The sequence below is a fragment of the Nerophis ophidion genome, linkage group LG21, assembly GCF_033978795.1.
Source record: "Nerophis ophidion isolate RoL-2023_Sa linkage group LG21, RoL_Noph_v1.0, whole genome shotgun sequence".
Classification (NCBI taxonomy): domain Eukaryota; kingdom Metazoa; phylum Chordata; class Actinopteri; order Syngnathiformes; family Syngnathidae; genus Nerophis; species Nerophis ophidion.
Window position 1 is genome coordinate 20,939,342 of NC_084631.1, and position 27,179 is coordinate 20,966,520.

Sequence of the window (27,179 nt, forward strand, 5' to 3'; positions counted from 1 at the left end):
ACACGAGGATTACCTCCAAATTCTTCAGGACAACCGAAAATCATCAGGTCTTGGGCGCAGTTTGGTGTTCCGATAGGACAATGACCCCAAACATACGGCAAAAGTGGTAAAAGAATGGCTACATCAGGCTAGAAGGAAGGTTTTAGAATGACATTCCCAAAGTCCTGACTTAAACATGTGGACAATGCTGATGAAACAAGTCCGTGTCAGAAACACAACACATTTAGCTGAACTACACCAGTTTAATCAAGAAGAGTTAAAAAATTCAACCGGAAGCATGTGGATGGCTACCAAAAGCGCCTTATTGCAGTGAAACTTGCCAAGGGACATGTAAGCAAATATTAACATTGCTGTATGTATAATTTTGACCCAGCAGATTTGCTCACATTTTCAGTAGACCCATAATAAATTCATGAAAGAACCAAACTTCATGAATGTTTTTTGTGACCAACAAGTATGTGCTCCAATCACTCTATCACAAAAAATAAGAGTTGTAGACATTATTGGAAACTCAAGACAGCCATGAAATCATGTTCTTTACAAGTGTACGTAAACTTTTGATCGCGACTGTACATAAAGTTGAGAATAATCAATTAAAATGTTCCATATGCATGCATGCCCCGGCACAGCATTATCATCAGTTCATGACCGAAGCAAAACACTTTTTACACTTTTATACTGAAATAAATACACCTACAATTTGTTCAATAAAAATATAGAAAAAAATACCTCCAGCGGTAAAGTTTAGATCCATGAAGGAAAGAAGAAAGTGAATGAATGTTTATAACTGAATACATTTACATATGCATAAGAAAATGTTTTATTTTGTATACTTTTTTAAATTAACATTTATGATAACCTTTTTCCAAAACACAATATAGAATGTGAAATATAACAAAATAATGCATACCGGTACATTTAGCATTTGTTTTCAAAACGTGTCGCGTTTGAAACACATCGTGGTGCACATTGTGTCACCTCTGGATGCTCCAGACAGGCAGGAATAGCAGGTAAGAATTGGGATTTAATATACAAAAATAAAATAACACTGATACAAAAGGCAAAAGAAAGTGTGTGCCTACGCCCAGGAAGCTAACGGTAAGCTTAGCATGGAGTCCGAGTGTCCAAGATGAGAGTGCCGAGCGCACGAGGAGCTAGGGTGAAACTTAGTGAAGTGAAGTGAATTATATTTATATAGTGCTTTTCTCTAGTGACTCAAAGCGCTTTACATAGTGTAACCCAATATCTAAGTTACATTTAAACCAGTGTGGGTGGCACTGGGAGCAGGTGGGTAAAGTGCCTTGCCCAAGGACACACCGTCAGTGACTAGGATGGCGGAAGCAGGAATCAAACCTGCAACCCTCAAGTTGCTGGCACGGCCACTCTACCAACCGAGCTAAGCCTTCTTTACTTAGCACAAGTAAAGACATAGGTGGAATACCAATGCGAGTGTTGCATACGGCAAACAAACAAACCAGACAGAACTGAGGTCGAAGGCAGGTTTAAATACTGAAGCAATAATCAAAACACCAGTGCGCGTAAAAACAAAAGCAGGGGAAACAAATCAGAAACCATGGCAACAAGACAAAACAGGAAGTGCAAAAACTACGAACAGGAAGGGTCCAAAACAATCGAAAAAACACAAAAGGACTCAAAAACATAAACAATGTATGATCCGGGCGGCGGATCATAACAAAACGGTTACAAAAAAGTGGAACCCCAAAAATGTACTGTAAGACCCCATTTTCATGACTTAACGGGGTCCCTGGGAACCCCATTTTTCAAATTCCTAGCGTCAACACTGCAAAAGTTGTATGAGGACGTAGACCTTATTTGATCATCCACATTCCATGATAAGTGTCTGATATATGATATCATACACTGTGTTCCTGCATTACACTTAAACACCTTGTTTGCATTGAATTCAGTTTGTTCCCAAGATTATGTCGTCGTGTAATCCCATTAAATGACGATATAAAACACATTTCGAAAAATACCACCCAATGCAAAAGACAATAAGACAATAGCACATTTCTTGAGTATCTAGTCATCTGTTTCAAGCAAACATACGTTCTACAAACAAACAAACCAGACAGAACTGAGGTCGAAGGCAGACTTAACTACTGAAGCAATAATCAAAACACCGGTGTGCGTAAAAACAAGAGCAGGTGAAACAAATCAGAAACCATGGCAACAAAACAAAACAGGAAAAACAAAAACTACGAACAGGAAGAGTCCAGAACAATCGAAAAAACACAAAAGGACTCAAAAACATAAACAATGTATGATCCGGGCGGCGGATCATAACAAAACGGTTACAAAAAAGTGGAACCCCAAGAATGTACTGTAAGACCCCATTTTCATGACTTAACGGGGTCCCTGGGAACCCCATTTTTCAAATTCCTAGCGTCAACACTGCAAAAGTTGTATGAGGACGTAGAGCTTATTTGATCCTACACATTCCATGATAAGTGTCTGATATATGATATCATACACTGTGTTCCTGCATTACACTTAAACACCTTGTTTGCATTGAATTCAGTTTGTTCCCAAGATTATGTCGTCGTGTAATCCCATTAAATGACGATATAAAACACATTTCGAAAAATACCACCCAATGCAAAAGACAATAAGACAATAGCACATTTCTTGAGTATCTAGTCATCTGTTTCAAGCAAACATACGTTCTACAAACAAACAAACCAGACAGAACTGAGGTCAAAGGCAGGCTTAAATACTGAAGCAATAATCAAAACACCAGTGCGCGTAAAAACAAAAGCAGGGGAAACAAATCAGAAACCATGGCAACAAGACAAAACAGGAAGTGCAAAAACTAAGAACAGGAAGGGTCCAAAACAATCGAAAAAACACAAAAGGACTCAAAAACATAAACAATGTATGATCCGGGCGGCGGATCATAACAAAACGGTTACAAAAAAGTGGGACCCCAAAAATGTACTGTAAGACCCCATTTTCATGACTTGACAGGGTCCCGAGGACCCCATTTTGAAAATTCCTAGCGTCAACACTGCAAAAGTTGTATGAGGACGTAGAGCTTATTTGATCCTACACATTCCATGATAAGTGTCTGATATATGATATCATACACTGTGTTCCTGCATTACACTTAAACACCTTGTTTGCATTGAATTCAGTTTGTCCCCAAGATTATGTCGTCGTGTAATCCCATTAAATGACGATATAAAACACATTTCGAAAAATACCACCCAATGCAAAAGACAATAAGACAATAGCACATTTCTTGAGTATCTAGTCATCTGCTTCAAGCAAACATACGTTCTACATTTTATATATGCACATAATCAAAAGTAGTTACCACACATTGTAAACGAGAGCGGGAAAGGCTGCAGAACTTGTTTACTAATATACTGTATATGCCCTCATTCGGAATTTGATTAGACATTTTGAAAAACAACACAGGATCAATCACATTGTGTTCATGTTCTCTGTAAACCCTTCACATTGATAAATAAGATCTGTAAATACATGAATTATACATAAACATTTTCATGACTGGCTTTATATCTGTACCCCGTACAAGACCAATAATTACTCCAGGATTTTGCACACATATTCACCTAATCCCAACTGCGTTCAATTCTTGCAACCTCTCCACACGTTTTGATCAATCATCCTCATTTTCACCAATTAAACTTGTCCCTGAGCAGCGCTCTAACACGCACGTTAACTGTCTAACCAATCAAATGTGACAAATACTTGTTTCTTGTGTACACAAAGGGGATGAAGCAATGTCGAACAACATCTCAACTCTTTCCGCCGCTCGATTTCCTTTCACAGCGATGACCCTTCTGGGTGATGTAGTCAATAAATAACCATCGACACACCCATTTGCATGCTTCACACAGACACCATCCATTTCTACCGCTTATTCCCTTTTGGGGTCGCGGGGGGCGCTGGCGCCTATCTCAGCTACAATCGGGCGGAAGGCGGGGTACACCCTGGACAAGTCGCCACCTCATCGCAGGGCCAACACAGATAGACAGACATCATTCACACTCACATTCACACACTAGGGCAGTGTTGCGAATCAACATATCCCCAGGTGCATGTCTTTGGAGGTGGGAGGAAGCCGGAGTACCCGGAGGGAACCCACGCATTCACGGGGAGGACATGCAAACTCCACACAGAAAGATCCCGAGCCTGGATTTGAACCCAGGACTGCAGGACCTTCGTATTGTGAGGCAGACGCACTAACCCCTCTGCCACCGTGAAGCCCCTAAAGTTTTTCATATTTACAAAAAATGATGGCACACATGTTGGACTTATTTTCTTGCTACACCAGTTTACAAAAATTCTGGAGAAAATATTGAATACGCGCTTAGAAAAATGTGTTGATACATTTAAATTTCTTGTCATCTCTCATTTACCCAGAAAAATAATCACCATGCATAACGCTCAACGGTATCCCAACGTTCCCAATAAAAGTTGGGATAAACAACACGCAATGTGTTTGAACATAAGGTTTACGATGGATAACAATGTCTTAGGAATGACAGAACAGACAGCGAACATCAGGAAGCCTTTGGTGGTGTTTGTTTTCAACCATACAGTATTTTGACAATCGGTTTAAATAATGTGCTTTTACCAGTGCTGGGCTAACATAACCATAAAATAATAAATCATAAACCCCCCCGCCCCAACCCCTACATATCCCACCCCTTGGATTGTAAATAATGTAAATAATTCAATGTATATACTCTGATGATTAACTTGTAATGTGTGTATTATGCTGATAGCATATAGTATATATTTGTACCATGAATTGATTAACGTGGACCCCGACTTAAAGTTGAAAAACTTATTCGGGTGTTGCCATTTAGTGGTCAATTGCACGGAATATGTACTGTACTGTGCAGTCTACTATTAAAAGTTTTAATCAATCAATCAATCAATGATAATAAACATAAAAGTAATTTTTAATTTACTTTCGCTAAATATCTAAAAGTTTTCATATTATCTTTCCAGTGCTGTTGTTTTTAGTTTAGAGTTTGTATCCAATCAGAATTCAGCTAGCTTGTGTTGCCATGCTGTACCAAATCTGCCCGTGGCCTTCAGAGTCAACAATGCAGGCGTCTGTGCACTGTAAATGAACGGACACATACAGTTGATAGACAATTGTGATAGCCAATCAGATCATGAGTTGTTGTCAGTAAGGCCTTCTAGCTGGCCTTAACGATGTGGGAGTCCCAAGTGAGTATCCAATCACAAGTTGCGAAAACAGGAAGTGCCACCGGAGCCATACGAAAGCCACAGTCACATAGGAGAGCAACATGTTAATTAGGTGGCAGATATATATTTGCAAGGCCATTTTCAAGAAGGATACTTAAAGGCCTACTGAAATGAGATTTTCTTATTTAAACGGGACAGCAAGTCCATTCTATGTGTCATACTTGATAATTTCGCGATATTTTTGCTGAAAGGATTTAGTAGAGAACATCCACGATAAAGTTCGCAACTTTTGGTCGCTGATAAAAAAGCCTTGCCTGTACCGGAAATAGCAGACGATGTGCGCGTGACGTCATGGGTTGTGGAGCTCCTCACGTCCTCACATTGTTTACAATCATGGCCACCAGCAGCGAGAGCGATTCGGACCGAGAAAGCAACGATTTCCCCATTAATTTGAGCGAGGATGAAATATTTGTGGATGAGGAAAGTGGGAGTGAAGGACAAGAAAAAAAAAAAGACGAGGGCATTGGGAGCGATTCAGATGTTATTAGACACATTTACTAGGATAATTCTGGAAAATCCCTTATCCGCTTATTATGTTCCTAGTGTTTTAGTGAGATTATATGGTCGTACCTGAAAGTCGGAGAGGTGTGGCCACGGGTGTGGTGACCGCCAGTGTCTCCGTGGGAAGCCACGTTTCTCGACGAGGCAAGGCAGCCGATCTGAGATTATTTATTTTCCCCCTCCTCCACGGTGTAAGCATCCAACGATCGGATGCGGCTGGTTGGAGGAGGCAAGAGAGTCCGCAGCTGCCTCTTTGACAGGTGCAGGAGGAATGACGCAAACTCTCCGCTCATAATTTCGGTAAGAGCCGACTTAATGCCACCATTTTCTCACCGAAACCTGCCGGTTGACATGTGGTAGGGAACCATGTTCGCTTGACCGCTCTGTTCTATAGTAAAGCTTGACTGTCATCTTTCGGGAATATAAACAATGAAACACCGGCTGTGTTTGTGTTGCTAAAGCCGGCCGCAATACACCACTTCCCACCTACATCTTTCTTCTTTGACGTCTCCATTATTAATTGAACAAATTGCAAAAGATTCAGCAACACAGACGTCCAGAATACTGTGTAATCATGTGATTAAAGCAGATGACTTATAGCTGGAATCAGTGCTGGATCAAATTGTGAGCTACAATTTGTGAAGTCACGCACACGCGTCATCATACCGCGATGTTTTCAACAGGATACTTTGCATGAAATTTAAAAATTGCAATTTAGTAAACTAAATGTGTGTTGCAATGTTAACATTTCACTGATATTTAAACTCTCAGACTGTGTGGTCGGTAGTAGTGGGTTTCAGTAGGCCTTTAAGAGAAACTACATCTTATCGGACAAGGTCGGCCGAAACCGGAAGCTATCCCGGTGGTGAAATGCTTTGTCCTCGACTTTCACACGAATCAAACGACTACGACCAACTACAAGCGTTACCACTGGCTTACACCACGTCAAATGGGTGCTACAAATTATTTTGATTTTGACAGTACCACGTAATATATGTTTTAATTGCTCCAGCGGGTTTTTTACACTGTTGAAGGTATTCAATACATAGTGTGCAAGTGGATTCCTGTATAGTATCTCCTGCCGTGTCCATGTGGCGACATACATTATGATATTTAGAAAGGTCAAGTCGGTCTAAGAAGGACATCACTGAAGACTTAGGTGAGAAACGTACGGCCTGCCACTGATTTTTACTGCCTTTAAAGGGGAACATTATCACCAGACCTGTGTAAGCGTCAATATATACCTTGATTTTGCAGGAAAAAGACCATATATATTTTTAACCCATTTCCGAACTCTAAAAGGGTGAATTTTGGCGAATTAAACGCCTTTCTGTTTATTGCTACGGTGGCGATGACGTCAGAACGTGACGTCACCGAGGTAATACTGCCGCCATTTTCATTTTCTACTCATTACACAAAGGGTCTCAGCTCTGTTATTTTCCGTTTTTTCCACTATTTTTTGGAACCTCGTCGGTGTGTTGTCGGAGGGTGTAACAACACTAACAGGGAGGGATTAAAGTTGCACCACTGGCCCGAAGATGCAAAAGTGTCTGCCGCCAGACCCCCATTGAATGTACCAGAGTGTCTCCACATTTTACCGGCGATGACAGACATGGCACAGAGATGTATGGATAACCTGCAGATGCATTTGCAACGATAAAGTCAATTAAATCACAAAGGTGAGTTTTTTTGTTGACTTATGTGCTAATCAGACATATTTGGTTGCGGCGTGACTGCCAGCTAATCGATGCTAACATGCCATGCTAATCGATGCTAACATGCTATGCTAATCGATGCTAACATGCTTTTTACCCGCGATGACAGACATGGCACAGAGATGTACGGATAACCTGCAGATGCATTTGCAATAATAAAGTCAACAAAATCACAAAGGTGAGTTTTGTTGATGTTGACTTATGTGCTAATCAGACATATTTGGTCGCGGCGTGACTGCCAGCTAATCGATGCTAACATGCTATTTACGGGCGGTGCTAAAGCAGACCTGGCACAGAGATGTATGGATAACCTGCAGATTCATTTGCAACTATATTATGTTTCCTTCCAGCCACGTTTAATACGAAAAAAACACTTACCAATCGACGGATTTAAGTTGCTCCATTATCGCAAAATGCGAAAGTCCTGATCGTTTGGTCCGCACATTTTACCGGCATTGCTAACGCAGCTAATCGGCCATGCTATGGCTATGAATAGCGTCAATAGCTATTCGCTCAATAGCTTCAGTTTCTTCTTCAATACTTTCATACTCAAACCATCTGTTTCAATACATGCGTAATCTGTTGAATCGCTTAAGCCGCTGAAATCCGAGTGTGAATCCGAGCTAATGTCGCTATATCTTGCTGTGGTATTGCCATTGTTTGTTTACATTGGCAGCACTGTGTGACGTCACAGGAAAATGGATAATGGTTTCGAAAATAGCGAAAATAAGGCACTTTAAAGCTTTATTTAGGGATATTCCGGGACCGGTAAAATTGTGAAAAAAACTTCAAAAAATACAACAAGCCACTGGGAACTGATTTTTATTGTTTTTAACCCTTTTGAAATTGTGATAATGTTCCCCTTTAAGTTAGGTTTCGTTACCCTATATCAGTGGTGTCAAACGTAAGGCACAGGATTTATCTGGACGGCGAATTGTGTTTGCTTAGTATAAAAATTAGCTGAATCATTTAAATAAAACAAACAGCTGTTTTAAACGTGTCCGCTGGATGTCGCAATAGCAATTCTGCTAGGCAAGCAAACAGTTTATAGGGAAGCCAAACAAGAGCTACACAGTAAAACCTGCCATTTTACATATTGTGCTTTAAACACACCGTTCTTTGGCACCCTCATTGCCCCAAAATTTCTGTTAAAAAAAGATAGGGAAAGCAGAGTTTAAATAACCCTCTTGAATAGTTTCGTGTCTTATGGTTTGTTGAGTTGGCACAATAATAAAACTTCCATCCATCCATTTTCTACCGATTGTCTCTTTCGAGGGCGCGGGGGTGCTGAAGCCTATCTCAGCTGCATTCGGACGGAGGGCGGAGTACACCCTGGACAAATCGCCAGCTCATCGCAGATAGACAACATTCACAGTCACACACTAGGGCCAATTTAGTGTTGCCAATCAACCTATCCCCAGGTGCATGTTTTTGGAGGTGGGAAGAAGCTGGAGTACCCGGAGGGAACCCACGCAGTCACGGGAGAACTTGCAAACTCCACACAGAAAGATCCCCAGCCCGGTATTGAACCCAGGACGTCTCAGGACCTTGGTATTGTGAGGAACATGCACTAACCCCTGTAGCACCGTGCTGCCCGATATAAATAATAAACACTTGGACATGATAAATGAGTTATTTGATACATAGAATAGTTTTAACTATATTATTGATTATGTTTAATCACATATAGGCTCTGACTTAAAGTTTGATGGCTTTTTTGATACAAAGTGTTCTTCATTGTGTTTCTGAAACGGCACCAATGTTTTGTTTTGATGATTTGTCATTTGTATATTTTCAGAATGTGCTAGTTCTATTTTTGACGGAAGTAAAACAAAGAAAACAATATGAGGTTGTCTTTATTTTTAAGTTACCATGCCATGATTTTACCAGTCCGGCCTGCCTGGGAATTTATTTTCCTCGATGTCGCCCCTGAGCTAAAACCAGTTTGACAACCCTGCACCAATGATTTTTCTAAGATGCAAACATTTGTGTGCAGAAAAAAACACGCGATTAGGTTAAAATGTTGCAAATTTGGGGGTTTAAATTTCAAGTGACGACTAAGTAGGTTCTTAGAGGCATCTAGCTTTGGAAAGAACCCTCTTTTTCCGGTTTTAACCATCGCAGATAATAACGCATGAAAAAAATCGTAACATGCAGTAGTAATGTATTATCTCACTCTGCTGATTAATAACAGCACAGCAGGAATCACAATTTTTCTTTAATAATTTTGTTTGCGAATATCGCACTCACCAATATGATGCAGCAGTGAAAGCCTATCAAATTTGATGGTTTCTTTCAGCCTCGTACAACATTTTTTACTCTTTTGCTAAAGGGGCCCTATTATGCAAAACCTATTGTTCTTACCTATTGGTAACTGTCTACACCCATTTGGGAGCTGCATACGTCCTGAATATTTTAAATCAAACCGTGAAGGCGTTGCGGAGATATTTATAAAACAATATTGCCTTCCTTCATACTTCATTCAAACACTCTGTTTGAAATTTGCTTCAAGTGTGACTTTTCCCTAAGTGGATTATCCATGTATGGTAGAAATCCACCTAAACATTCATGCGCGAATGAGCCATTTTTTAAATTATGTTTGGACCCGGTGTATCGCAACATCTCCACGATGAAACCCAATGAAGGAAAATGCTTTGTTGTTGGTTGCTTTAACCAGCACAAGTCAGGACACACACTTTCAGCCTCATCTGAAGTGAAAAGGGCGTATATGATTCGTGGCAATTTGCCTTCAACTGTAAAAAAAAAAATAGGTCCAAAGAAGAGTCCTGCTCCTCCTGCAGATCTTCAGAAAAAATATGTACATTCCATAAAAAAATACTTTCAATGGTGGGTTACTATTTACAGCAATATAGGTTAAAAATGTCTAAATGATACGTTAAAGGCCTACTAAAACCCACTACTACCGACCACACAGTCTGATAGTTTATATATCAATGATGAAATATTAACATTGCAACACATGCCAATACGGCCGGTTTAGTTTACTAAATTACAATTTTAAATTTCCCGCGGAGTTTCTTGTTGAAAACGTCGCGGAATGATGAAGCGTGTTTGTGACGTTATTAGTTGAGCGGACCTTGTTGCTGAATCTTTTGCAATTTGTTCAATTAATAATGGAAACTATAAAGAAGAGTGCTGTTGGTGGAAAGCGGTGGATTGCAGCTGCCTTTAGCAACCGAAACACAGCCAGTGTTTCTTTGGTTGTTGTGAAGCTTTAGCGGACATGTTTCTCTACCACATGTCAACCAGCAAGTTTTTGGAAGGGACTTACCGGAGACTTGTGCGGAGTTAGCGTCCTCTTGCAGAAGCTGTCAAAAAGGCAGCTGTGATCTTGGCTCCTCCATTGGCTTCTCTTAGAGACACTGGCGGTCACCGCAGCCCTCCGACTTTCAGGTATGACTTTATAATCTCACTAAAACACTATTAACACAATAAGTAGATAAGGGATTTTCCGGAATCATCCTAGTAAATGTGTCTAATAACATCTGAATCGCTCCCACTGCCTTCGCCTCTTTTTTTTTTCTAGCGCTTCACTCTAATTTTCCTCATCCACAAATCTTTCATCCTCGCTCAAATTAATGGGGAAATCGTCGCTCTCTCGGTCCGAATCCCTCTTGCTGCTGGTGGTTATGATTATAAATAATGTGAGGCTGTGAGGAGCCCTACTACCCGTGACGTCACACGCACATTGTCTGCTACTTCCGGTAAAGGCAAAGCTTTTTTATTAGCGACCAAAAGTTGCGAACTTTATCGTCGATGTTCTCTACTAAATCATTTCAGCAAAAATACGGCAATATCGCAAAATGATCAAGTATGACACATAGGATGTACCTGCTATCCCCGTGTGAATAAGAAAATCTCATTTCAGTAGGCCTTTAATGTTAGATCAACATGTTGTGTAGCTAGCTTAGCCTTCTACTGCACCTCTTTCCAGTCTAATAAAGAATATTTTTCCTAAAAACTATTTGTAATCGGATCACAACACATGACAAAGAAGTTGGGAAAGGTGGCAATAAATACTGATAAAGTTGAGACATACTCATCAAACACTTATTAGGAACATCCCACAGGTGTGCAGGCTAATTGGGAACAGGTGGGTGCCATGATTCACAAACAAGGATGGGGCGAGGGTCACCACTTTGTAAGCAAATTGTCGAACAGTTTTAGAAATACATTTCTCAACGAGCTATTACAAAGAATTTAGGGATTTTACAATCTACGGTCCGTAAAATCATCAAAAGGTTCAGAGAATCTGTAGAAATCACTGCACGTAAGCGATATTACAGACCTTTGGTCCCTCAGGCAGTACGGCATTAAAAACCGAAAGTGTGTAAAAGATATCACCACATGTGCTCAGGAACACTTCATAAAACCACTGTCAGTAACTACAGTTGGTCGCTACATCTGTAAGTGCAAGTTAAAACTCTACTATGCAAAGCAAAACCCATTTATCAACAACACCAAGGAACGCCGCTGGCTTCGCTGGGCCCGAGCTCATCTAAAATGGACTGATGCAAATTATATTTGGAAACTGTGAACGTGGTGTCCTCCGGAACAAAGAGGAAAATAACCATCTGGATTGTTATACGCGCAAAGTTCAAAAGCCAACATCTGTGAGGGTATGGGGGTGTATTAGTGCCCAAAGCATGGGTAACTTACACATCTTCGAAGGCACCATTAATGCTGAATGGTCCATACAGGTTTTGGAGCAACATATGTTGTCATACAAGCAACGTTATCATGGAAGCCCCTGCTTATTTCAGCAAGACAATGCCAAGCCACGTGTTACAACAGCGTGGTTTCGTAGTAAGAGTGCGGGTACTTTCCTGGCTCGCCTGCAGTCCAGACCTGTCTCCCATCAAAAATGTGTGGTGCATTATGAAGCGTAAAATACGACAGCAGAGACCACGGACTGTAGAACGACTAAAGCGCTACACAATACAAGAATGAGAAAGAATTCCCCTTTCGAAGCTTCAACAATTAGTTTCCTCAGTTCCCAAACACTTATTGAGTGTTGTTAAAAGAAAAGGTGATGTAACACAGTGGTGAACATGCCCTTTCCCAACTACTTTGGCTCGTGTTGCAGCCATGAAATTCTAAGTTAATTATTATTTGCAAAAAAAATTAAGTTTATGAGTTTGAACATCAAATATGTTATCTTTGTAGTGCATTCAATTGAATATGGGCTGAAAGGGATTTGCACACCATTGTATTCCGTTTATATTTACATCTAACAAAATTTCCCAACTCATATGGAAACGGGGTTTGTATTATAAATACACAAAATTCCAGAATTTAGCATTAGAGAGATGACTCGGTAGAGGTTTAACCTTAGCCAGCGTAGAGTACCAGATTTGTAGCTGGGATTCCTGACTTTCTGTCTCCTCCTTGTGCAGACAACGAACTACGGCAAGACGCTGGTATGTATCGCTATATCATGTGAGATGTTGTGTTTTAGTCCAAGTCAAGTAAAAATTAGACGACTGGTAGTGATCACCGGAGTCCATATTGAGAGTCAGCGTGAGGTGGGTAAAAAAATAAAGGGGTTGTACTTGTATAGCGCTTTTCTCCCTTCAAGGTACTCAAAGCGCTTTGACACTACTTCCACATTTACCCATTCACACACACATTCACACACTGATGGAAGGAGCTGCCATGCAAGGCGCTAACCAGCACCCATCAGGAGCAAGGGTGAAGTGTCTTGCTCAAGGACACAAAGGACATGACGAGGTTGGTACTAGGTGGGAATTGAACCAGGGACCCTCGGGTCGCGATCGGCCACTCTTTCACTGTGCCACACCGTAGGGAAGCCTTTATTTCCCTCTCACAACGCCGCCTATCAAAACGAACGGTGTTTTGAAGCAGCCAAAAAGTGGCTTGATGATAGGTCTTTACAGCATAATATATGCAAAACTTTGACTATTACCTGTTATGTTGATCAAAACGAAATGTTTTCAAAAGCAAAACTAAAAAACTGAATACGACAACTTAAAATCAGAACTCTCAAACCATTATTAGGAACATATGCTACGTTGGTGGTGGTCTTAAATATTTGTTGCTATAAAAAAAGAGTAATCTGTAAAGGTTACGATGAACACCAAAAACATTGAAAACTATTCATACGATCACAAGCAGATGCAACCTCATTAAATGAAACAAGCCTAAAATAATCGCAACTCTGGAAAAAGCTGCCGCCAAGTTAGGCCTTTTAGGGCTGTGGCAATCATAAAAGATCTTTCAAAAACCCTGTAGGGAGCGGATGAGTTGGATTCTTTGATAAAGGTTTTTGGATGGCAGTTGGAAACAATTTGACACTTGAACAGATTTTCTGTTGCAAATATTTCCCATGGGAAATCCTGTTTTGATTTGGATTGTAAAGTTTTTCGGTGCGACTGTATGTGGTGAATTTGAAGTTAGTATGTTCATGCAAAAATAAAAAAAACTGCCTTGAAATGTTGTCCACTGTGGGGGTTGGACAGTGCCTGCCTCGAAAAGCCTTACCCCTAATGATAATACATGGGTGTTAGGCCCCGTTTACACTAAGCCGGATAAGGTTAGCCAGGGTGAATCTCACCTAACCTTATCCGTGTCCATACACAACAATGCCACCGTTTAAGACCCCCAACCTCCTGCCATCGAAACACGATCTAGTACGCATGCGCACGTCATAGTCAACTCCAGTGTTGCTTTGTGTGCAAGTTCTTGAATTTAACTTATATGAACAATATCCAGTGTTGTGGTTTTTACATTTACTGGAATGTGATGAACAACATTTTACATCAATCAATCTAGGTATCTAGATGTCTGGTTAGGAGACTCCTCACTCTTTTGCCTTCACCTTCATTGTCCAGTCGTTTTTGGTGACTTTATATACTCTGGACCTAGACGTCGAGTCGCCGACATACATGCCGGACAATAACTAATACAGTCTGCTTTGCCAGTCCAAAAGCATTTAATGTTTTCCGTAGTTTTCCCTCGGCGGCGAGGTAATACAAAGCACACGCTACCTTTTCTAATCACATCCACGGGAGCCCGCATTCTCGTTGACTCTCCTTCGAAAAATGGACAAAGTTTTTTGCTAAGTAAAATCACAGCTGACCCGGACATTCGAAAGTTCTCTTGTCTTCTGAGAAGTGTTGTATCCCAAATAGCTGCAGTTGCTTTCTCTTGAGGTATCTGTGTGTGATTTGCACAAGTTTTTGTACATGTAGAAGAATAAGACACATGGGTAAGTCTGGATGACTCGCTTTCATATTTCCAGTGGTTAACTCAGAGTTACGAAGAGCTGGCTATGGCGCATTCTTTCTGAAGTCACTTCCTGTTTGTGGCGCGGTCTTTCTGGCGTCACTTCCTCTCCGAACTCAGTTTGTCAACGGTCAATGAGTCCACACAAAGCTAAGTGCCGGAGATTCAAGAAATACACGGCTGACTTACCCGTGTGAAAATGTGTTCGAGGAGGGGGACCTTAAACAATAGTTTAGTGTGGCTGAAACGGGGCTTAAGCTAAATAATTATTCGTTTAAGGGGTTATCCGACTTAGTGTAGAAATACAAACCCCGTTTCCATATGAGTTGCGAAATTGTGTTAGATGTAAATATAAACGGACTACAATGATTTGCAAATCCTTTTCAACCCATAATCAATTGAATGCACTACAAAGATAACATATTTGATGTTCAAACTCATAAACTTATTTTTTTTTGCAAATAATAATTAACTTAGAATTTCATGGCTGCAACACGTGCCAAAGTAGTTGGTAAAGGGCATGTTCACCACTGTGTTACATTAACTTTTCTTTTAACAACACTTAATAAACATTTGGGAACTGAGGAAACTAATTGTTGAAGCTTTGAAAGTGGAATTCTTTCCCATTCTTGTTTTATGTAGATCTTTAGTCGTTTAACAGTCCGGAGTCTCCGCTGTCGTATTTTACGCTTCATAATGCCCCACACATTTTCGATGGGAGACAGGTCTGGACTACAGGCGGGCCAGGAAAGTACCCTCACTCTATTACTACAAAGCCACGCTGTTGTAACATGTGGCTTGGCAATGTCTTGCTGAAATAAGCAGGGGCGTCCTTGATAACGTTGCTGGGATGACAACATATGTTGCTCCAAAACCTGTATGGACCATTCAGCATTAATGGTGCCTTCACAGATATGTAAGTTACCCATGCCTTGGGCACTAATACACCCCCATACCATCACAGATACTGGCTTTTGAACTTTGTGCCTATTACAATCTGGATAGCTATTTTCCTCTTTGTTACGGAGGACACCACGTCCACAGTTTCCAAATATAATTTGAAATGTGGACTCGTCAAACCACAGAACACTTTTACACTTTGCATCAGTCCATCTCAGATGAGCTCGGGCACAGCAAAGCCGGCGGTGTTTCAGGGTGTGGTTGACAAATGGGTTTTGTTTTGCATAGTAGAGTTTTAACTTGCACTTACAGATGTAGCGACCAAATGTAGTTACTGACAGTGGTTTTATGAAGTGTTCCTGAGCCCACGTGGTGATATCATTTACACACTGATGTTGGTTTTTGATGCAGTACCGCCTGAGGGATCAAAGGTCTGTGATATCATCGCTTACGCGCAGTGATTTCTCTAGATTCTTTGAACCTTTTGATGATTTTACGGACCGTGGATGGTAAAATCCCTAAATTCCTTGCAATAGCTCGTTGAGAAATGTTGTTCTAAAACTGTTCGACAATTTGCTTACAATTTGGTGACCCTCGCCCCATCCTTGTTTGTGAATTACTTAGCATTTCATGGAAGCTGCTTTTATACCCAATCGTGGCACCCACCTGTTCCCAATTAGCCTGCACACCTGTGGGATGTTCCAAACAAGTGTTTGATGAGCATTCCTCAACTTTATCAGTATTTATTACCACCTTTCCCAAATTCTTTGTCACGTGTTGCTGGCATCAAATGTTTAAGTTAATGATTATTTAAATAAATGTTTATCAGTTTTAACATCAAATATGTTGTCTTTGTAGCATATTCAACTGAATATGGGTTGAAAAGGATTTGAAAATCATTGTATACTGTTTATATTTACATCTAACACAATATCCCAACTCATATGGAAACGGGCTTTGTAGCTCCTTACAGCCCATTGTTCAACATTCCCTGTCTCTACCACCACTGCCTGTGACTCTGCCAGCCTACTGGCGATACCAACTAACCCAAATAAATTATTATAAATGTCGGCTCGGTGATTCACTGCATAAATAGAAATATATGCTTCCCTCGCCCCGGCCATCTGTCTTGTTTGCATGGCACACGACCCCGGCAGCTCACTGAAAGATAAATCAATCGCTGACGGTGGCAAGATCGGATCTGCACTGACCTTGGGAGTGAACTGCAGCATAGGCACGAGGCAAAGGGATCCTGTTGCAATAGTGCAGGAACGCAGAATGGAAAAGGAGGGGTGGGAGACGATTGGAAAAGGAGGGGAGGGAGGGAAGCGAGAGCGAGGGGGCATACCCTGACTGAGAGGCCACCGAGATGAGCAACGGGGAGATAGGCGAAACGGGGGAAGGGATATGATGGAAGGAGCAGGGGAGGAAGAGGGAAGTCATATGGCAACAGCACAAATGTATTAAACTATAAATCAGAAGGGAGCACTGGTTAACTGCCAGGTGGGGCTGCAGCCAGGTCCACCCTGCTGGAAGCTCCCATGGCCCACGGCCCACTATCTGATTCATTGAACACAACAACGTGCATCCTCCCTCATCACATTACTACAGATTTTTAAAATGACTTATACCACTGTTTCTCAAGCATCCAGGGTCCTGCGCATCCTGGGAGATTTTCATTACTTGTCTCTACACGTTAGTATTCATGTTATAGCATTACACAAGCTTGGTGGCAGCAGCCCTTCTACCCAGTAGAACTGCACAGGAACACGTCCATGTGTTTTGAACTTGTGGTCTATTTTGAGATTGCGATGGGTGGTCATAGCCAAACAACCAATATCCGGGGGACTAAAAGTTAGATTAGATAGATTAGATAGTACTTTATTTATTCCGTCAGGAGAGTTCCTTCAGGAAAATTACAATTTTCAGCACAATCCCATTCAAGATCAGACAAACATTAAAGGGAGACAGAACAGGATCGCTGACGGGTCTGCCGGCTTCCAGCGCCCCTTACAAAAAAAGTTCTTTTTTGAGATTGCGATGAGGTGTCATAGCCAAACAACCAATATCCGGGGGACTAATACATGTGTGCAGGGGGAGAAGTTTGTGACAAGAATGAAAAGTTAAAAAAAAAAAAAGCAGTCGTCGTCAGCGGCACTCAGCATCAAGGGTTGGAATTGGGGGTTGAATCACCAAATGATTCCCGAGCGTGACCCACGCTGCTGCTCACTCCTCCGAGGGAGGATGGGGATGGGTCAAATGCAGAGGACACATTTCACCACACAGAGTGTGCGTGAAAATCATAAGAACTTTAACTTTATAACCTTAATAAAAAGACCCGGAAGTAAGACTGAACATACAGTACAGGCCAAACGTTTGGACACACCTTTTCATTCAATGTGTTTTCTTTATTTTCATGACTAATTACAATGTAGATCAGGGGTCACCAACCTTTTTGAAACCAAGAGCTACTTATTGGGTACTGATTAATGCGTAGGGCTACCAGTTTGATACACACTTAAATAAATAGCCAGAAATAGCCAATTTGCTCAATTTACCTTTAATATATAAATCTATATATATAAAAAAAAAAATGGGTATTTCTGTCTGTCATTCCGTCGTACATTTGTTTTTCCTTTTAACGGAAGGTTTTTTGTAGGGAATAAATGATGAAAAAAAAAAATTGAACGGTTTAAAAGAGGAGAAAACACACAAACAATTAAAATTAAATTTTGAAACATAGTTTATCTTCAATTTCGACTCTTTAAAATTCAAAATTCAACCCAAAAAAATGAAGAGAAAAATTAGGTAATACAAATCTTTTTGAAAAAATTAAAAAAAGAACTTATGGAACATTATTAGTAATATTTCCTGATTAAGATTAATTTTAGAATTTTGATGACATGTTTTAAATAGGTTAAAATCCAATCTGCACTTTGTTAGAATATATAACAAATTGGACCAAGCTATATTTTTAACAGACAAATCATTATTTCTTCTAGATTTTATAGAACAACATTTTCAAAAGAAATTTGAAAGTCTTTGAAATACAATTTAAATTTGATTCCACAGATTTCTAGATTTGCCAGAATAATTTTTTTGAATTTTAATCATGATTAATTTGAAGAAATATTTCACAAATATTATTCGTCGAAAAAACAGAAGCTAAAATGAAGAATTCAATTAAAATGTATTTATTATTCTTTACAATAAAAAATATACTTGAACATTGATTTAAATTGTCAGTAAAGAAGAGGAAAGAATTTAATAGGTAAAAAGGAATATGTCTTTAAAAATCCTAAAATCATTTTTAAGGTTGTATTTTTTTCTCAAAAATTGTCTTTCTGAAAGTTATAAGAAGCAAAGTACATAAAATAAATTAATTTATTCAAACAAATGAAGACCAAGTCTTTAAAATATTTTTTGGGATTTTCAAATTCTATTTGAGTTTTGTCTCTCCTAGAATTAAAAATATCGAGCAAAGCGAGACCAGCTTGCTAGTAAATAAATAACATTTAAAAAAATAGAGGCAGCCCACTGGTAAGTGCTGCTATTTGAGCACTTACCAGGCACCGCGTTGGTGACCCCTGATGTAGATTGTCACTGAAGGCATCAAATGTATGAATGAACACATGTGGAGTTATGCACTTAACAAAAAAAGGTGAAATAACTGAAAACATGTTTTATATTCCGGAGACCCACTCTTCAAAATAGCCACCCTTTGCTCGGATTACTGCTTTGCACACTCTTGGCATTGTCTCGATAGGCTTCAAGAGGTAGTCACCTGAAATGTTTTCACTTCACAAGTGTCATAGTTTTGATGTCTTCACTTTTCTTTATTTTCATGACTAATTACAATGTAAATTGTCACTGAAGGCATCAACACTATGAATGAACACATGTGGAGTTATGTACTTAACAAAAAAAGGTGAAATAACTGAAAACATGTTTTATATTCCAGAGACCCACGTCCGGGCGAGGGAGATCGAGGTCCTTGATTTTTACTTTTCAAAAAGGTATTTGAGCTGCTCTTTGTCTGATCCCTCACCTATGACCTGTTTGTCTTGTGAGACCCATAGAAGCCCCCGGACAACATAGCTTTTAGGATCATTGGGACACGCAAACTCCTCTACCACGATAAGGTGGCAGCTCAGAAAGGAGTTTTACATTGTTTTATACTCTAGTTTCTTCAAAATAGCCACCCTTTGCTCGGATTACTGCGTTGCACACTCTTGGCATTCTCTCCATGAGCTTCAAGAGGTAGTCACTTGAAATGGTTTTCACTTCACAGGTGTCATAGTTTTGATGCCTTCACTGACAATCTACAAAGTAAATAGTCATAAAAATAAGGGAAACATTGAAATGAGAAGGTGTGTCCAAACTTTTGCTCTGTAATGTACATAGGCTTTGAATTCACGGTGACTACAGGAGGAAAAGAGGAAAGACCGCGTGTGTGTTTTATGACAACCTAAAACCCTTTGGAAGATCTGTCTTGTAAAAACAAAATGCATATTCCAGCTTAATATTTAGCAAGAATGAAGAGTGCAGTGCAAAAATAGCATAAATAGACAATCATTTTGAAATAAGTTTGAAATAATTACTAAAGGTCGGGATCTTTCTGTGTGGAGTTTGCATGTTCTCCCCGTGAATGCGTGGGTTCCCTCCGGGTACTCCGGCTTCCTCCCACTTCCAAAGACATGCACCTGGGGATAGGTTGATTGGCAACACTAAATTGGCCCTAGTGTGTGAATGTGAGTGTGAATGTTGTCTGTCTATCTGTGTCGGCCCTGCGATGAGGTGGCGACTTGTCCAGGGTGTACCCCGCCTTCCGCCCGATTGAAGCTGAGATAGGCGCCAGCGACCCCGTAAGGGACAAGCGGTAGAAAATGGATGGATGGATAGTTGTGTTTTGTTTAAAAAAGCTCAAACTGATGTAGACAGTTTTAAATGTTAGTTATTGAGAATCACACGGACTAACAGTATTTTCTAAATGTAAAAAATGACTTAAAGGGGAACATTATCACAATTTCAAAAGGGTTAAAAACAATAAAAATCAGTTGCCAGTGGCTTGTTGTATTTTTTGAAGTTTTTTTCAAAATTTTACCGGTCCCAGAATATCCCTAAAAAAAGCTTTAAAGTGCTTGTTTTTCGCTATTTGCGATGCGACTATCCATTTCCCTGTGATGTTATACAGTGCTAACAATGTAAACAAACAATGGCGAATAGCACAGCAAGATATAGCGACATTAGCTCGGATTCAGGCTCGGATTTCAGCGGCTTAAGCGATTCAACAGATTACGCATGTATTGAAACGGATGGTTGGAGTATGAAAGTATTGAAGAAGAAACTGAAGCTATTGAGCGAATAGCTATTGACGCTATTCATAGCCATAGCATGGCTGAATAGCTGCGTTAGCATCGCCGGTAAAATGTGCGGACCAAACAATCAGGACTTTCGCATCTCGTGACACTGGAGCAACTTAAATCCGTCGATTGGTAAGTGTTTTTTTCGAATTAAATGTGGTTCAAAGTAAACGTAATATAGTTGCAAATGCATCTGCAGGTTATCCATACATCTCTGTGCCATGTCTGCTTTAGCAACGCTGGTAAATAGCATCTTAGCATCAATTACTGTAGCATGTCAGCATCGATTAGCTGGAAGTCAACATCAACAAAACTCACCTTTGTGATTTCGTTGACTTTATTGTTGCAAATGCATCTGCAGGTTATCCATACATCTCTGTGCCATGTCTGTCATCGCCGGTAAAATGTGGAGACACTCTGGCACATTCAATGGGGGTCTGGCGGCAGACACTTTCGCATCTTTGGGCCAGTGGTGCAACTTGAATCCCTCCCTGTTAGTGTTGTTACACCCTCCGACAATACACCGGCGAGGCATGATGTCTCCAAAGTTCCAAAAAATAGTTGAAAAAACGGAAAATAACAGAGCTGAGAACCAATGTTTGCAAGGTGTTGAAAATGAAAATGGCGGCTGTATTACCTCGGAGACGTCACGTTCTGATGTCATCTCAAAAAGAGCGATAAACAGAAAGGCGTTTAATTCGCCAAAATTCACCCATTTAGAGTTCGGAAATCGTTTAAAAAAATATATGGTCTTTTTTCTGCACCATCAAGGTATATATTGATGCTTACATAGGTCTGGTGATAATGTTCCCCTTTAACTCTTGCAGATGTTATCTCAACTCATTATGTTCATGTGCTTTTTATAATAAGGTGAGTAAGTAGCTCACAAAACACATTAAACAGATAAGTAAATACACATCAATATCAATAGTTCTCTATCGTAATTCAGGGTGTTGCGGGAAAATGTCTGTCACTCAGGGGGTCATTAAAAAAAAATTGAGAAGCACTGATGTATAGTAATGCACAAAGAATCTTTCCTTAAAATTCAACAACCACAAAAAAACAAAAACAACACACACCTGACAGGCTATTTTTAAGACGTTCCTGTGTTGGACACATTTGGGTCATAGTACAAAGCATATTGGTGTTCAAAGCATCAGCTGCATTATTCATTAAAATATCTTACGAATATGAAAAAACAAATGAGGATTTTTTTTCTGGAAGTGTACTGGATTGAATCAGGACACCAAGTTAATCAAAATATAATTTACAGTATACATAATAGCAGTGGCGGGCCGTGCGTTTCCCACCTAGGCCTTCAGTGATCTCAGACTTCAAAGATTATCTCTCAAAATACCATAATTTGTGTCAGCACATGACCATTGCTGGATAAATACTATTAAGGAACACATTTATTTACACCAGACTCTGCATTAAATCCCATCAACAGTGTACAAAACGGGTTATTTTCTGGCGCATTTAAAAATCACTTAAACCGCATCAGCTATTAAAACATATCTTATGTGATACTGTCAAAATTAATATTGCACAAAACATATTAAAAGTGAAAAAAATAAATAAAAACGACTCACAATTTGTGGGACCTATTCGACGCCGTACAAGCCAGTGGTACCCCTTCATCGGTGTATTCGAGTAGAAATAGCGAGCATTTACTAATTTCATCGCCCAGACCAGCTGAGCTAGCTTCCAGGGTTGGCCAACATCACCTCACAAGATGTAGTTTCTCTTAAAATATCCTTCTTGTTCTCCAGGTCTGGTTACGCTGCAACACTTCCTGCTTCCTGCTGAATTGAAACTTGTGAATGGATACTCACTTTGGAAGGACATGTGAGTATTCAATCACAGTCTCGCTAACATAAGGCTATTTAGGTAGGCTACTGTCAACAACTTGTGATTGGCTATCGAAACTGTCTATCAACTTTATCTGTTTTCAAATTCATCTCCTAACTGTCCCAATAAGTATCCTATCACAACGTGTAAATGTCAGACCGAAAAGCCTTACTGACAACAACTTGTGATCTGATTGGGCATTGCAACTGTCTATCAACTGTATGTGCCCTTTCACTTCCAGTGCACAGACGCCCGCATCATTGATTTTGAAGGCATCGGGCACATTTGGTACAGCATGGCAACATAAGCTAGCTGAATTCTGATTGGATACAAAACTAAAACTAAAAACAACAGCGCTGGAAGGAGCATAATATGACATGAAGAGGTATATAAATACTTTTAGATAATTAAGGAAAGTAAATAAAAAATAATTTGATCATTAATTATGATCATGATTTCTGGTTATGTTAGGCCAGAGATGTCCGAACTTTTTCCACTGAGGGCCGCACATGGAAAAATTAAAGCATGAGGGGGCCGTTTTGATATATATAGTTGTTTTATTTTTTTTACCTTTAGGGCTCCCAGGGACCATAAAGGGTCACCGTCATTAACATGTTAAAAATAAGTCAAAATATTATTTTAATTGTTAATGTAACGCTTACAGTAGGCGTATGGCTCGGTTGGTAGAGTGGCGGTGCCAGCAACTTGAGGGTTGCAGGTTCGATCCACGCTTCCGCCATCCAAGTCACTGCCGTTGTGTCCTTGAGCAAGACACTTTGCCCACCTGCTCCCAGTGCCACCCACACTGGTTTAAATGTAACTTAGATATCGGGTTACACTATGTAAAGCGCTTTGAGTCACTAGAAAAAAAAGCGCTATATAAATATAATTCACTTCACTTCACAGAAAATGTCTACAAACCCCGTTTCCATATGAGTTGGGAAATTGGTTAGGTGTAAATATAAACGGAATACAATGATTTGCAAATCTTTTTCAACCCACATTCAATTGAATGCACTACAGAGGCAAGATATTTGATGTTCAAATTCATAAACTTTATTTTTATTTTGCAAATAATAATTAACTTAGAATTTCATGGCTGCAACACGTGCCAAAGTAGTTGGGAAAGGGCATGTTCACCACTGTGTTGCATCACCTTTTCTTTTCAATAAATGTTTGGGAACTGAGGAAACTAATTGTTGAAGCTTTGAAAGTGGAATTCTTTCCCATTCTTGTTTTATGTAGAGCTTCAGTCGTTCAACAGTCCGGGGTCTCCGCTGTCGTATTTTACGCTTTAAAATGCACCACGACTTCTGCCCGAATGCAGCTGAGATAGGCTTCAACACCCCCAACCACCCCAAAAGGGACAAATAAATGATAAATTGGTTGTACTTGTATAGCGCTTTTCTACCTTCAAGGTACTCAATGCGCTTTGACACTACTTCCACATTTACCCATTCACAAACACATTCACACACTGATGGAGGGAGCTGCCATGCAAGGCGCCAACCAGCACCCATCAGGAGCAAGGGTGAAGTGTCTTGCTCAGGACACAACAGACGTGACGAGGTTGGTACTAGGTGGGATTCGAACCAGGGACCCTCGGGTTGCGCATGGCTACTCTCCCACTGTGCCACGCCGTCCCTACCCGACAAGCGGTAGAAAATGGATGGATGGATGGTTTGCAAAAAATATTTCTAACCCATCCATCTATCCATTTTCTACCGCTTATTCCTTTTGGGGTCGCGGGGGGCGCTGGCGCCTATCTCAGCTACAATCCGGCGGAAGGCGGCGTACACCCTGGACAAGTCGCCACTTCATCGCAGGGCCAACACAGATAGACACACAACATTCACACTCACATTCACACACTAGGGCCAATGTAGTGTTGCCAATCAACCTTTCCCCAGGTGCATGTCTTTGGAGGTGGGAGGAAGCTGGAGTACCCAGAGGGAACCCACGCAGTCATGGGGAGAACATGCAAACTCCACACAAAACGATCCCGAGCCTGGGATTGAACCGCAGACTACTCAGGACCTTCGTATTAGGTGAAATTACATAATCTCCCACGGCACACTAGTGGTTGAAAAACACTGGTATAAAGCAAACAATACAGAAACCACCTTTTCATATTCGTACATTTCCCAAGAAGCACTTGACCAACCTAAGAAAGTACTGCAATGAAACTCTCGTCCAATGCCTACACAAAATATGTCAGTCACATAAACTGGGGTACTACAATTCTTACTTGTTCTAGGCATAACGACTGAAAAAAAATCATATCTGGTGTCCTACGAGACGCTTATTGGTCTATGGGTGAGTGATGGATGAAGGATTTTTGGTTGCTCCCAGTAAAAGTTCCGAATTAAACAGCTCAACCATCCTAGCCTTGAACCCACAAACCGACACGGTAACACACTCATACCGCATAGACATCCAAAGTCCAAGTCCCATGAAACCATCACAATCAAGGCCAGCTGTCCATCAAATGCCATTCCCCACTCAAGGATGAGAGGGGGATGAAGTGGGTGTGTTGGAGGCCGAAGGGGGAGGGAAGGATGTGGGTGGGAGTCGGACGGGTCGGCAGTGTGTATGAGTTTGATGAGCATGCTTGAGGAATGCGAGAAGAGTGGAGGAGCGGCATACCTTGGTCTGAAGATAATTGGGGTAATAGTAGGTGTACTGAGGGTACATTGGCTGCTGCTCCAATCGCTTGCCCATGTAGCTGGAATCCTTAGCACCGAGGCAGGGAATGCTGACACGGGAGGAGAGGGGAAAGGAGCTGTGGGAGTGAAGGATTGGGTAGCTCGTAAGAATCCTTTCCGTGTTACAAAAGGGAACACAAGATCCAGGTCCTGCACAGAACAATGAGAGGCAACGTGGTCCACAGCCTCGGTATAAGGCGGACTCGTCCTTCAGCTTGATTGAAATATCCCCCTCAAGAACTTGATTCGGGAGTACGGTGCCGGTCCGCCGCGGTTAGTTGTGATAAAAAGGAGGGGTAGAGGATGGAGAGGACAGAGAAGCAGGCGTTTTTTTTGGGGGGGGGGGGATGTTTGCAAAAAAGGGTGAGGAACAGGAGGAAGACGAGAGGAGGAGAAAAGGGATGGCAAAAGGAACACAGGAGAGGACGTGGTTGGCTCACTTCTCTCTCCGAGCTATTTCACTTTTGCCTCGGCTTTAATGGTCTTCGCTCTCATCTACGCGCTCTCTCTCTCTTCTCTGGACTTTGATCCGAGGCTTTGACGGAATATCCTCAGCACCGACAGATGAACAGACCACGCCGAGATGCGATCACGGTCCTCTCAGTTTGCACTGCTCCAACCCAGAGGAATTGTTTCTGCTTCTAAGGACGCAACACAAATGTTTTTCTTTTGTTGTTTTTTTTTTCTTAAATCCAGTAATTTGGTTAGTCCGGTCCACTGGGTTTCATCAAGAAGTCGAGCGGATAAAAGCAGTGAGTGTGCCCCCTGTGGCCGGAGAAGAAATAGACCCACGTTTGCGATCCAATTGCTGTGCCTTATTTCTTCCCTTCTGCTCTCTCACTTCTCACAGCAGCCCGCCTGGTTCTCTCTGCCTCTGTCAAACAGTTGTTCTCCGGTTTCCTCGCCTTTTTTTTTCTCTCTCTCGTCCGCGTACGCGCTCTCTCTCTCTTTCCTTCCCCTCCACACTGACAGGGTAGCAAAAAGGGGGCTCGTCCTAGGCTTGTGAACAGAGTGCCGCCTTCTTTCTCAGCCCAGCTGGTAGGAGGGTCTTAGGCACCGGAGCAGACACAGACCAGTGGGCTGCAGCGTTTCCACAACATGGGAGAACGCATGGAGGAGCCGGAGATGAGAGGGATCTGGCAACCGAGCGAGGAGTCGATTCCCCCTGCTGGCTGCAAATGAACCTACCGCCTTGAACACAATGAGTCATCAGATCATTTCAACTTTAACCAGCAATAGAAAAGTAGGAGCTTAAGTGTATACGCCATAACAATTCCTTGGCTTTTTTCCCCACACAACCACTGCAGTAAAAAAAGTGCTTTTATTTAGCTTTTTAGCCAGGTGAGAATGCAATCTCTTCTACAAGTCGCTCACATGGTTTTTCTTCAGGAGGTTCACTGACAAAGTGGAAGTTGCAGGTAAGCAGTATTTTGGTAACACTTTAGTATGGGGAACACATTAGATTAGATTAGATTAGATAGTACTTTATTTATTCCGTCAGGAAAGTTCCTTCAGGAAAATTACAATTTTCAGCACAATCCCATTCAAGATCAGACAAACATTACAGGGAGACAGAACAGGATCGCTGACGGGTCTGCCGGCTTCCA

The 27,179-nt window shown here is 41.0% G+C and overlaps 1 protein-coding gene across 3 annotated transcripts in view; it reads right to left on the reverse strand.

Moving 5' to 3' along the window:
- Positions 1-26,611, reverse strand: part of rbms3 (RNA binding motif, single stranded interacting protein) — an 807,584-nt gene extending 780,973 nt beyond the window's left edge. For 2 of the 3 annotated variants that reach the window (XR_009803506.1, XM_061882138.1), the window contains exon 1: positions 25,514-26,611. Coding sequence is in view for 2 of the 3 variants with exons in the window: in XM_061882138.1 (XP_061738122.1) it covers positions 25,514-25,588 (75 nt within the window). In the remaining variant the exon portion in view is untranslated. The remainder of the gene's footprint in view (positions 1-25,513) is intronic. The other variant, XM_061882137.1, reaches the window with a different exon arrangement.
- Between the last annotated feature and the right edge of the window lie 568 nt (positions 26,612-27,179).